The sequence below is a fragment of the Pteropus alecto genome, unplaced genomic scaffold (assembly GCF_000325575.1).
Source record: "Pteropus alecto unplaced genomic scaffold, ASM32557v1 scaffold134, whole genome shotgun sequence".
In the NCBI taxonomy this organism is placed as follows: Eukaryota; Metazoa; Chordata; class Mammalia; order Chiroptera; family Pteropodidae; genus Pteropus; species Pteropus alecto.
This window is the reverse complement of record NW_006436283.1, coordinates 567,643-580,340: the sequence shown is the minus strand read 5'-3', so window position 1 is coordinate 580,340 and position 12,698 is coordinate 567,643. Positions and strand designations below refer to the sequence as shown.

Below are 12,698 nucleotides of genomic sequence, written 5' to 3'. Positions count from 1 at the left end.
AAATTCTCAGACACCAGCAGACGCCGCAGCGGAGACCCGTCTCGCACAGCACTGCACACAGCACCCCGCACGCCACAGTAAGGCGGCACGCATACCGGCACCGCCAGGGCCACGCCGGCCGCGAGCGTGGGACCAGCCCCAGCAGAGGCACAGGCAGCTACACGGGAGCCCAGGAGAAAGAGGCTCAGAAGTCGGTGCTTCCAGAGGTGCCAGACCCTGGCGTGTCTCATCACACGGCACGACAGGGCCAAGACTGCCAGGGTCGCGAGGACGAGCCTTGGATGAGGACGTCTCAACACTGGCGTCGTACTTACTGCGTCCCCAGAGTCCTGGGGCACGGGGCTACAGGAACATGGAGAATGGCCTGAGCACAGTGCGCCCAGCAGGGCCACCAGCAAGCGGGCTGCGGTGACCACACACTCCACGGACAGAGACGGGGGAGGAGGTGATGCTCTCTTGGGCCAATGGCCAGAGTGAACGCGTCAGGGTCACAGACGAACCAGCAGGCTCCCGCTCTGCAGACGTGGCAGTGGGGTTGACCGCAGTTCTGTCCGGCGACCAAACGTGGGCGGTTTATTTCAGAACGGACACCAGTGAAGCACTCCACTGGAAGGGCGTCGCGTCATCTCCAGAGAACAGAGGCAGTCGCAGACCTAAAACGCACCCGACAGTTGCCAGGTGAACGAGCCGTCCGGGCACAGGCTGACGGAGACGCCGAGGTGGGGGCTCTGTGCGCCTCCCTCCTCCAAAGGACTATGCTCTGGGCGCGCCTGGCTGCCCGCCCGTCATGATGCAGAAGGACCCAAACCCACTCCGGGCGATGTGCTTTTGTAGTCACTGTAATACAAGCCATGTGCTGAATTCATGTTGCGTGGGGCCCAAGGGAGGGCCCAGAGGTGGCTGCTCTGCACGCAGGGCTCAATGCCGGCGTCCTGTGGCATGCCAATGTGGGCAGCGGGAGCCCGGCTCAGGGCACTTGGTTGCTATGGGGGTCTAGGGAGTGATATCCATGGGCCTGTGGCCACAGCCTTCTCTCCCATCCTTCCCTGACTGTCAGATGGTACCCACACCATCTGTGAAACCCGACACAAGACAGGCAGCAGACAGCTTAACTCCACCGCTGGCACTTGCTGCGGTGGGCGGCACCGCTACAGTGAGGGGTATGCAGTGCTTTTTTACTTGAATTTACACTCACCAAATTCCCTTGCCTCAAAAGTGAACACGTGACAAATAAAAGGGAAGAGAAACTGAATCGTCTCGTAGTTAAGGACTTACACCTGCCACCCTGCAGAACCACAGCGCTGTGTCACATACCGAAAACCTTCAATCAGTGAGGGCTCAGAACGAAACGGAAACAACGCACCTGACTAAAGCAACTCTGGAACACAGGACTCTGACTGTGGATGCTAAAGACAAAAGCAAAGGCAACTGCATGCAAATATAACACTCTAGCCAGTAGGTTCGTTCCTCACAGAAACGTGGATGGGCAATCCTAGTGCCACTTTCCGTGTCGTCTAAGACTGAGCAATTAAGTAAATCTATTTAAGCACAACGAGAGCCAGACTTAGAGGGGAGAAAGAATGGAGAATGAGCCCTGTGAACTGGAACTGGAGGTGGCAGCACGAGCCGACAGTTTTACACACAGGTGTACAGATCCAGAAATCGATACAGATGTGCATGAAGCATACCCACATGCACTTCCTAGCTCTGCCCACTGAGAAGCCGAAAAGCAGCGACATTCAGGGCAACAAGCACGCCGCACCCAGGCCTCGGTGCCTAAACACCACTTTCTACATCAGAAGGAACTAGCGCTCCTGGGAGAAAGGACAATTGTAGGCGAGGCCGAGGCGAGCACCACATGAGCCTGGAACATATGGTGGCGCCGAGAAGCCAGGAAGTGCTCAGAAAGGCTGGGGCGTGCTAAAAGGACCCCAAAGCCAACCTGCACGGGCTCCTAAAGCCCAAATCTGGACAATCAGAGCAACGAAACAAATGACAGTAATGGATTACAACCCATGGAAAAAAAATAAAATGTCTATACCAACATAAATAACCGGATACAAAGAAAAATGGGAAGGAGAGAAGTTTCTCACAGTAGAATCCCAACTAATATATGTGGAAGGAATAATAGAAATGGGAAAATCACCATTTGGCAAATATAACTGTTTCAGAACTCACTCACTTGTGGTCGCTAAAATCAGTGACAGGAAGCATGGTAGAAAAAAGATAGTCACATAGTCTCAAAGTATCTCCCCACAAGTCACTTATTATTTACTAAAGAAAAGCGGTAACTTCATGAGACACCTGGTAGATGCCACCTAAAACTGTGTGACCAGTTAATGATGGGACGAACTGGCATCAGGTGCCTACTGATAAGATACACTGAGAACATACTTTCAGTGTTGAGGTCTTCTTATCAAAAATACATTACTTAAAATTTATCACGAGGAAACATCAGATAAACCCAAACCGAGGAGCTTCTACAAAATAACTGACTCATGAAAATCAAAGCAAGGCTGAGGAATTGTTCCAAGTAAAGATTAAGGAAATAAGGATGGTCCTGGATTGGACTCTGTGGAATAGTAAAGTTAGATAACTGAATAAATCCTGTATATTCGATTATGGCTTCGTATTAGTGTTCATTTCCTTAGTTGGCTACACGAAATGTGGTAATGTAAGAGGCTAACGTTTTGGGGATGTCGGCAAAAAGGTACAAGGTAAATCTCTGTGCTCCTTTTGCGACATTCTAGTAAGTCTCCAGTAATTTTCAGTCTGGGGGCCCAGACCGCCTGGGTTTAAACTCGTCCTCACCGGCTGCGGAACTTGGGCGAACGCCCTCATCTTTCGGCGCCATTGCGTCATCAGCAGCGCCCCCGTCACTGCTTTGCCTGAAGGGGCTGAACGGTTTGAAGTGCTGCAAACAAAGCGTGGCGCCAGCGAACGCCCGCAGACCGGCCGCCCCGCCTACCGAGGCGGACGCGGCAGGGAACAGCCCCAGGGACCAGGCAGGGGCGGGCCCCACGGGGTCCAGCCCGCTCCGGGCCTCAGCGGTCCCCTCAAGACCAAGCTGTGTCTGGCAGGACTTGAAAGTCACGAGTTTTTCCAAGGAAAGCGACGACATCGTGCAAAGTGACTCAAGAGGCCGCGAATGAAGGCACCTCGCGCGCCCCCACCGCTCCCTCCCGCGTCGGGGCCCCGCGCCCACGCCTGCATCTCACCTCGAACGCTCGCTGGGAGCAACTTCCGGCCGCAGCGTTGCCATAGCGACACGACTCCTTCCGCGCAGCCCGGACGTGCTCCGTGCAGCGCTCGGATCCCGCCGGCCGGAAACGGGAGCCGGCCTTCGGGTTCCGGGCTCCTCCGCCCCTGTCCCGCCCGCGCCGGTGCACCGGCGCCAAGGGCGCGCGGGGGTCTCCCTCCCACCCGACTCCAGGCGGGGTCAGCCGAGTGAAGAGGGCCCCGTACCATCGTGGGGTGGCGGGGTGAAGAGGAGGCGGCTGAGGCTTCCCCAGCTGAGCCCAGGGGCGCCCGTCTAGGAGCGCGGAGGGCGGGCCTCTGTGGGGCCGCGCCGGGGTCCCTCCAACCGCGAGCGCCTCCAGCCGGGAGCGCCCCGGGCGCCTCCACTCGTCACGGGCAGGCGACAGGCGGGCCCTGGCGGCGGCTCCGACACTTAAGTGCGTGTGCGCTCATAAGCTGTGCGCTTTTGTTCGTGTGTTCAGTTATACGTTAAAACAAGAAACAAAACCACCTCTGCAGGCGTCCTGGTGGCCGGGGTCCCTCCAACCGCGAGCGCCTCCAGCCGGGAGCGCCCCGGGCGCCTCCACTCGTCACGGGCAGGCGACAGGCGGGCCCTGGCGGCGGCTCCGACACTTAAGTGCGTGTGCGCTCATAAGCTGTGCGCTTTTGTTCGTGTGTTCAGTTATACGTTAAAACAAGAAACAAAACCACCTCTGCAGGCGTCCTGGTGCTTAGTCACCAGGTCTGGGCGTCCACTGGCGCTGAGAAGGACCCAGCTGTCCCAAGTGAACATAAAACAGGTGCTCGGCCCGCCTGGCGGAGGCACCATTGGGCAGTCTCCTGCGCGCCCGTGGTCCCGCCCTTGCTTGTACGTCTGTGTGTTTCTCGACCTGGATGGTATGCCTGCTGGTCCCCAAGCTTGTCCTTCCAGTGCTGGACAAACGTCCCAACCTAGGCAGCCGTAAGAAAGGCTCTGCTTTAGGAAGCAGCTCGTGGAGCAAGGTCCAGGAGGTATTAAGAATCAGAGATCAATAACCCAAAGCCATGGGGCATGGAGGATGTAAGCCCATCCTGCTCAGACCCCACGGGACAACGGCAGTGTCTGCCTGAAGGAGCCAGAGGGGCCCGGAGACCTTTCATCTGCTGTGACAGAGCGCGGGTTCAAATCCGGCTCTGTTCCTGCCTTGTTACAACTTCCCGGGACTCAATTTGCTTCTCAATAGAATGGGGGTGACACTCTCCTTTCCCAGTTGCGTTGCGGGTGAGAAACACGTGAAATACACAGTTCGTCCCCAGGGAAGGGCTCTAGGACGCCCATAGGACGCCCCGTTTCAATGACTATGAGCACTCCTTACTATCTGTGGTCCCTAACCCTGACCCATTCTTACCTTAAACCTGACCCCAGCGCTAACCCCAAAGGTTGCCCCAGGCACAGCCCGGCCTTGCTTCCCGTGGAAGGCCAGCTTCTACTGCCCTCTACTGGTCACATGCATTTTCCCAACCCCTCCAGTCTAGCCAAAAACCGCAAAACAGACCCTCTCTCCTCAGCCCCAGCTGAGGCATCCAGGGTGCTGGGTCCAGAGATGCAGTACACACCTGCCCCGACACATCACACAGCCAGCAAGACAGTGGATGCCCGCGGCAGGCCCTGCCAACAACCCAGGTGCTCACCACCCTTCCCCGGGGCCACATCATGTCACCTGGGGCTGGCCCCCCACTGCCTCTCTGTGGTCTGCCATCCTATCTGCTTGGCCTCCCTTGGGGCCCCTTAGCTATGCCCCCCGCCCGGCAGCCCCATGGGGAGGAAGGGACATGCTGGCCCCGAGCCCTTGGCGCCTGTCTCTGCCCCACTGCCCCTCTCCACGGTGCCCTCCAAAGTCTTCCGCCTCCTGGGACCACCGAGGCCAGCACTGACATGCAGTAGCCTCAGCCTCGTCTACAGCCTTCTGCCTGCAACTCTGGTCACCGCTGTCCACCGGGCTCCCCAGCCAGGCTCCCCACAGATCAGGCCAGACTCCATGTTCTCCCAGGCGGCCTTCCCTGACCTGCTCACCGTCCTCCTGGTCAGACCAGACTTGCACCCTCCACTCCCCAATGCCCTCTGCCCGCCCTACAAGACAGGTGTCCTGCTCCCCTGTGGTTGTTGGGCCTGCGAGCTGTGTCCATCCTGCTGCATCGCAATGGCAGACCATGTGTCAGTATCCTGGAACCCTAACAAGTAACCATAGACTGGGGGGCTTAAGACAACTGTCCCAGAGACCACAAGTCCAAAATCAAGGTGTCTGCAGGGGCTGCGCTCCCGCCGAAGGCCCTAGCTGGATCCGTCCTGCCTCATCCAGCTTCCGGTGGCTTCCTGGCAGTTTTCGGTGTCCCTTGGCTTGTGGACACATCACTGTGATCTCTGCTTCTGTCATCACACGGCCCTCCTGTGTGTCTCTGTCTTTACGGTGGGACTCATGCTGCTGGTGCTGGGAGCTGACCTCACAGTCCAGCCCCCCGCAGGCCACTCATGGATAGGGATGGGGCAGGAGGCAGGGGAAGGGCACAGCCCGGGCACTGACCCGCGTGGCTTTGAGCAAGTCTCTTCCCCCCGAGGCAACAATTTCTCCATCTGCCCCTGCTCCTTGGGGCCTCTGCCTGTGAAGACAGGTCCAGAAGCGTGTGGGCACAGGTACTCCTGGCAGAGTGCTAGGGAGATGGGGATCCAGGTGGGGGTTCGGTGGAGCTGTCCTTCACTGCCCCCATCTGTGCCAGGCCCTGGACAGCCAGCCGGAGGGCCCCTGTCCCCAAGAACAAGGAGTGCCCTGTGAACCAGGAGACAGGCTGGGGGCGGGAGGGGGCTCCTCACAGCTCCACACCAGGAAGGGACTCAGTGGGGAGGACAGTGCCCTGGAAGGGATGAGGGGGACTCGGGGTTCCAACACAGCCATTTCCCAGAGGTCAAAGCCTGGAGGCACAGACAGGGCTGTTGGGTCCCATGAGGGTCTACTGAGGGATGTCCCCACGGTGGGCACCGAGCGGGAAGCCTGGCCAGGACGACCCCCACAGCCATCTTTAACGGGGGAAGGAGTGGTATCCACCTTCTCTGTCATCCCACCCACTGCGTGAGAGGTGACTCCAGGGGACTCATGGCACGTCCACACTGGGACCGACCCCCCAGAGACCACGAGGTCCACCCCTCAGGAGTGAGAATGTGGTACCCAGGTGGGAGAAGCCAGGAGGTTCCGCGGCCTGGGGCAGGCCCTGCCCGCCTCGCCGGCCTTGCATGCCCCGGTGGGAGCCCACCCTCAGGCTGGCCTCGCCTTGAGGGCACCAGCTGTGGCCGGGCTCAGCCGAGCTGCAAGCGGGTGCTGAGTCATCAGGGGGAAGCGGCCTGCGGTTGGCCCCGGAAGGGATGCCCAGGCCTGGCACGGAGCCCCGCCCACTCCCTCGGCCCCTCGCCAAGGGCAGCTGCCACCCTCCCGCCCTCCGCCCCGGGAAACGCCACTGCACCCATGTGCCAGGCAGGGGCTGGGGTCATGACTTCTGCCCCCCGGGGCTGAGAAGCTTCACACTGAGATTCGGGGGGACGGGGCGGGAAGCTACAACCTCAGATACCACCGGGGAGGGGCCTAGGTGAGCTGAGCCCAGTGACTGGAGAGCAGCACCAAAGGACAAGGTGGCCCACACTTGGGCCACACCTGGACCTGATGGGTGCAAGGTCGGGGAGAGGCGGGCAAAGCAAGGTCAGGTGCACACACCGCGTCAGCGGGGTCACCAGGCAACTCACCTGAGCAGGTGAGACCTGAATGGCCTGCATGGGAGGAGAGAAAGCTGGACCAGGGACCAGGCAAGGGGACGCAGGTGCCCTGGGGCCAGGCTGGTGGCTCCTGTCCGTGGAGGTGCTGTTACTCGAACGTCCTCTCCATCACCTGCACGCACCGAGCGCCTGCTCTGTTCCAGAAGGTGGCCCAGCCCCTGGGTGGTGGTGGCCCAGGGCACGAGGCGCTACAGGGCCTGCTGGGCCTGGACACGGGAGCAAGAGGCAGAGAGGAGGCGGCGGGGCACCCGAGGAGGGTTGTGGGAGGGGGCGGAGCACAGGGTGGTGGAGTGTCTTGGAGTTGCCACCTGCAGGCAGCCTTGAGTGCGGACAAGGCCACTGCCCAGACAGGTATGGACAAGAACGAGAAGCGGGCATGACTGGGCCTCACGCATGGGAGAGCAGCAGGGGGAGAACCAGGCAGAGGAGCCCTGGAGACTGAGGGTGTCCCCAGGGAGTAGTGTGGTGGCGACCAGCCATGGGCCCTCACACGAGGCCTGGGAAATGGCCACCGCACATGGGGGTCAGGGCTGGAGGCTGACACAGGCGGCCTGGGGCAGCACATTCTCACAGGTGTCCCGCCGGCAGGGTCCCCAACTGAGGAGGCTCTGTGCAGCATCGGGTTCAGCCAGCCACCTCAGCTGTCCCCGACCCGCCATGAACCCCCCTCACCTGATGAGGAGGTATAGTTGCAGGTACCCTTGACTGCCTTCAGACATGCAGGGGTCACGGGAGCTGGCCACTGCCAGCAGAGGTTGTGCGGCCACCAGCTCTGTCCCGGACCCCATCTCAGGAGACCGTGGGCGCTGGGGGCCAGACCCAGCCAGGGAGGGGTCCCCCCAACGTTGGTGGTGCTTCTGGCCACCAGTCCTTCACCCTGCCGCCCCCCCACCACGGCTTCTTAGTGACACCTCTCTGAGGCCAGAGCTGGGGGCAAACAGTGGTAGGCGAGGTGGACAGGGGCCCAGGGAGGCGACACGCCACAGCTGCTGCCCCTGAGCTGTGGAGTGTCGCTTCCCTGTGCTTGTGGGAAGGACAGGCCTGTGGACAGCAGAGGAGCTGTCCACTGGGAGCCTGGGCTGGGTGGCCTCCAGGAGGCAGGGAGGGAGGAACAGGCAGTGGGGACTCCAGAGACCAAGGCCGGAAGTGCAGCCTGTGGGGCCGGGAGGGGGCGGGGCGGGGCGTGAGGGGGACGGTGCAGAGGGGAGTGAGGGGCTCCCAGTGGGAAACACAAAATGACAGTTCCAGCCTGCCTCGTGTTCTCCCCCCACCCCACCCCCCCATCCCAGTCCCATCCCCAGGGCCTAGATGGGCGGAGGGAGCCCCGAGGACACCCCCCCGACCGGGATGCACAGGAAGTGCAGCCAGGGGGGCTAGACTCAAGGGGATTGGAGAGCAGGGGAGGCTCGAGTGCTCGGGGCCCCTCCCAGTCCAGCCTGCAGCCCCATCCGAGGGACAGAGGTGAGTCCCTGATGGCCTCGCAGAGCCAGTGGCCTCTGGAGCAGCCCAGGCCCTGGGCACCCTACAGCCTTCATGCCAGGCGAGCCTGCCCCCCATGCCCCTCGCTGAGGCCTTCAGCTTGAGGCTGGTGGCCACGCGCAGTGGCTCCAGTACTGTGGGGCGAGGCGCTGGGCAGGGCTAGGAAGGGGGACCCGGGGAGACCCCTGCCTGGCGCCACCCACTCCAGTCTGAACACAGAGCAGGCCGATCCCACATACTTATTTTTGTAATTCTGAGAGTAACAGAGCCACAGTGGCATGGGGACACTTCGCGGACATCCTCGTGCAAACGGAAGCCAGACCCCATCTCACACCACAAACGAAAACCACTCAAAATGGACCAACGACCTAAACATAAGAGCTGAAACTAGAAAACACAGGCACATCTTCATGCAATCGGTGATTAGCTAGGGCTCCAAATCAGCCACCAAAGGAGCAAAGACAGAGCTCGTGTGGCTCAAAGGGCCGTGCAAGGGGGCGCAGACAGCCCCCCGAGAGCAGAGCAGAGATGTGTACTTCCCAATGCCGAAGAGGGTCCAGGACGTTAATACCCAACCAGAGAGATGAACGGCCCCATTTCAAAGATGAGCAAAGAACTGCAACAGACATTTCTCCAAAGAAGACAGAGAAGTGACTGACGAGCAGCCGAGAAGAGGCTCAGGGGCGTAGCTAGTGGGAACTACGGTGAGATGCCACCTCACACCCACTAGCATGGCGTCAGGGTAGGAAAAGGGGAAGACGCGATGTCAGGATATGGGGAAACAGGAACCCGCGTGCTGCCGCTGGGGACGTCAGGGGCACCGCCGCAGAGAGAAACAATTCAGCGGTTCCCCAAACAGGATGACAGCAGCATGACCCAGAGGGCCCCCTCAGCCCTGTGGGCACGGTGTGAGAACGCTTGTTTACAGCAGCCGAAAGGGGGACCTGGCCCGCACGTCCAGGAACAGTGGACAGCAAGGTGGGCTGTCCACACGGTGGAGTGTTATTCAGCCGTCAACAGGAGGGGAGGGATAGAGGCTGCCACAGACCTCGGAGCCAAACCCCGAGCAGGTGCAGGGAGCCGGCCACAAAGGCCACCTAAGGCAGCTCCTTTCACGTGACGCCCCCCAGAACAGGCGAATCCAGACACGAAGCCGCCAGAGGATGGGGGAGGAATGAAGGGGAACCATTCGATCAATGAGCGTGACGCTCCGACCCCCAGCCCTAACTTCCCCAAACCCGCATGCCCCCAAACCCCAGCCCTGATGACCACGCCCAACGCCCACCCTGGGCGGAGGGTGCAGACCAGTCAGGGAGGCGCTGGCAGGTGCGTGGGTGGGCGGGGACCGCGCTTCTGCTGCTGAGCTGGCCACGCGGTTGACACGTCGGTTTTTCCAGGAGCTGGAAGAGGTTCTGGGGAGCAAACTGAGGGGAAAGCAAGGGGAATGGCTGGACACCCTGGCCGTGGGGCCAGGCTGCCCCAGCTGGAGGACACCCTCCGTCCCCGCCGGCCTCCGCCATCGGCCTCTGCAACTCAGAGTCAGGGAAGGTGTGGCCGAGGTGTGCAGGGAGAGTGAAGGCCAGCTGTGACAGTTGTGTCACCCGGTCCCTCAGGAGCCTGGCCCCAGGGCAGGGGTAGCAGCTTGGCTGGAATGTCCATCCCATGATTCAACTTTCTTCAGCCGACCGGGCCTGTCCTGCCCCGATCCTGTCCATGGGGTGGTGGCAGCCAGCGCTGGGTGGCACAGGCAGGCCTGGAGCCCAGTGGGGTTCTCAGGGCTTGAGGATGGGGGATCTGCATGGCTCCATCAGCCCCAGAAGCTTCCTTGGCACCCCAGACCTGACTCTGGGTAGGAGCAGAAGGCCTTTCCCACCACACTCCCTGGGGCACTGTCACCTCCAGCCTCAGACACCACTCCATTTCTAAGTGTGTCAGAGCTCATGCCCACAGGCACAGGCAGGGTGTGGGGCCCTGCCCTCCTCCAGTCCCTTTCCAGTGACAGAAGCTGCTGTGGAAGATGGAGCATGCCCCCAGGGGCCCTGGCTGGCTGAGGAGGGAAAGGACAGTCCTGGGGGCCCCTTGGAGCGCATTCCAGGGCCTGCCCGGACCTGCAGCTGTGACTTCTAGCCACGAGAACCCAGGCCATGGGGCAGACTGGCCCTGTAGGCTGCAGGCTCTTGGGCCGAGGGCGAGGTCCCCCATGGCCATGCCAGGCAGTCCTGTGAAACCACCCCCAAGCCAGGATGGCTACACCTCCCTGTCCCCCACCCTCTTCCCTTTCAGATAGGGGGGGGGGTGTGGGGCAGCCCAGGGCCAATGCATGAAACCAGCCCTTGGAGCCAGGTCCGGGGTGGGTGCCTCTGGCTCTCCCCAGCCTCCCCTGCCCCTCACCCACTCCTTCCCAGCTGTGCTCTGGGCTCTGGGCCCTGGAAGGGGACCGAGGACCAAAGATGGGTGTGGGGAGAGGCTCGGAGCCCTCAGGGAGGTTCCCAGACCCGAAGGTGCCCTGTGGGGTTGTGTAGGGATCAGAACCTGGACACCAGAGCCTGGGGTACAGATGCTGGGTGGCCCAGTGCAGCCTTGCTGATGGCTGAGCACTCAGATGTCAAAGGGGTGTGGGAATTCTGGGGGGCAGGGAGGTGTCAGGTGTGCAGGCCCCTGCCCCCCGCGGGGCCCTGGTCGGGATGAGGCCAGGCCTCCCTACCCTCCTCCGATGACCAGCAAGCTCGTGTCCCACAAGGGCCCATCTACCCCACACACCAGCAATCATCATTCTGGTACCCCCACCTCGATGTGTCACCGCCCCCAGTCAAAACCCATGGCCTGGAACGTTCTGCCAGGATAGGGGCTGGACAGCCGGTGCCTGACCGGTCCTCCCTTTGTGTCCCTGTGAGGGGTACCCCCGCCTCAGCCCTGGGTGGGCAGCCGGGCTGGCCCCGGGGCCCGTACAGGCGGAAGACCACACGAGAGGAGCTCCAGGTCTGGGGGACAGTCTCCCTCATTGCAGGGCAGTCCCTGGGTGACTGCCCGCAGCTCTCCCAGCAGACCTGAGGAGATCCCTTCTGGGAGGGCTAGGGCCAGGGCCGGTCCCCAGGCACCCCTCAGATCACTGAGTGGGGGTGGGGGAGTGCTTCAGAGCTCAGAGAAGACCCAGCCCTGGCCTTAGGGAGGCCAGAAGTGGGGCAGGAACACCCCAGCACCCCTCCTCCGGCCCCACATGGACCAGGCTCCTTTCCCGGGGCCGGGGGTGGGGTCTGTCAGCCTTCGAAAGAACCACCAGAGACCTCAGTGGACTTAACATCTCAGAGGGGCGCAGGGATGGTGGGCTCTGGGCCAGGAGGCCAATACTGCTGTTCTGCTCCCCACCTTCACTGTGCTGGGGGGGGGGCCCACAGGCCCCTGGGGGGCCTCCTTCACTGATGCGTGCTGCACCCCATTCTGGATAACTGGGATCTTTGTGGTAAAGCCCAGAGCCACCAGTGCCTCAGTCTCCTGAGGCCTCAGGAGACTTGGAGTGTCGTTCCAAGTTGGTTAGGTGAAAAGCGGTCCTGTGGTTCCAGCTGGGGGCCCCCTGGCCACCAAAAGCCACACTCCCTGGTGCCTTCTCAAATCTTAGCGCTTTCCATGTTGCTGGTGAGAAAAGGGGCTGGGGCACCTCGCCCAGCCCCCACGGCCGTGTCTGCTGGGGTGGGGGTGGGGAGAACGCCCAGGGGCCTGGCCATCTGCCCCCCACTCCCACCCCCACGTCCCAGTTCTGGGTGCGCGAGGGGAGGAGCCGGTTTTATCTGCCTTCGCAGGGCGGGGAGCCACCCAGGGAAACGGAAGTTCAGAGCAGGTGCTGGCCTCACCCAAGATCACCGAGGCCCGCAGGCCGGCGGCTTCCCAGCCCCAGCCTAGAGCAAGCGCAGGTCTGGATGGGGGCGCAGACCCCACACGCCCTGAGGAGGGAGGCCTGACGGCCCCAGACCTGAGCCGCGGGGCCGGAGGAGGGAACCCCACAGGGTTCGCGGGCACCTCGCGGCGTGGGGTGCAGGTGGGTGCTCGCGGCCTCGGGCGTGGGGTACACGGAAAATCTGCCCGGAAGGTCGCCAGACCTGGCCAAGCTTGGGAGCCAGCGCGCACGGAGAGGGGGGTGGAGGGGCGGGAGGAGGCTGAGGGCTGGGCGGCCGGACCCGAGGCGGGG

General features: G+C 61.9%; 2 protein-coding genes across 8 annotated transcripts in view; one reads left to right on the top strand and one right to left on the bottom strand.

Annotated features, from left to right (window-relative positions):
* The window catches only part of CCDC57 (coiled-coil domain containing 57), a 67,780-nt gene extending 64,238 nt beyond the window's left edge, over positions 1–3,542 (bottom strand). For 4 of the 7 annotated variants that reach the window (XM_025047075.1, XM_025047076.1, XM_025047080.1 and 1 more), the window contains exon 1: positions 3,219–3,542. In XM_025047075.1, the coding sequence (XP_024902843.1) occupies positions 3,219–3,262 (44 nt within the window). In that variant the 5' untranslated portion in view covers positions 3,263–3,542. Of the gene's footprint in view, positions 1–314; positions 654–2,811 lie in introns of all 7 variants that reach the window. The other 3 variants (XM_025047079.1, XM_025047077.1, XM_025047078.1) reach the window with 3 other exon arrangements.
* Positions 3,543–12,354: 8,812 nt separating this feature from the next.
* SLC16A3 (solute carrier family 16 member 3) overlaps positions 12,355–12,698 on the top strand; it is a 9,356-nt gene continuing 9,012 nt past the window's right edge. The window contains exon 1 of the mRNA XM_025046964.1: positions 12,355–12,548. The gene's annotated coding sequence lies outside the window, so the exon portion shown is untranslated. The remainder of the gene's footprint in view (positions 12,549–12,698) is intronic.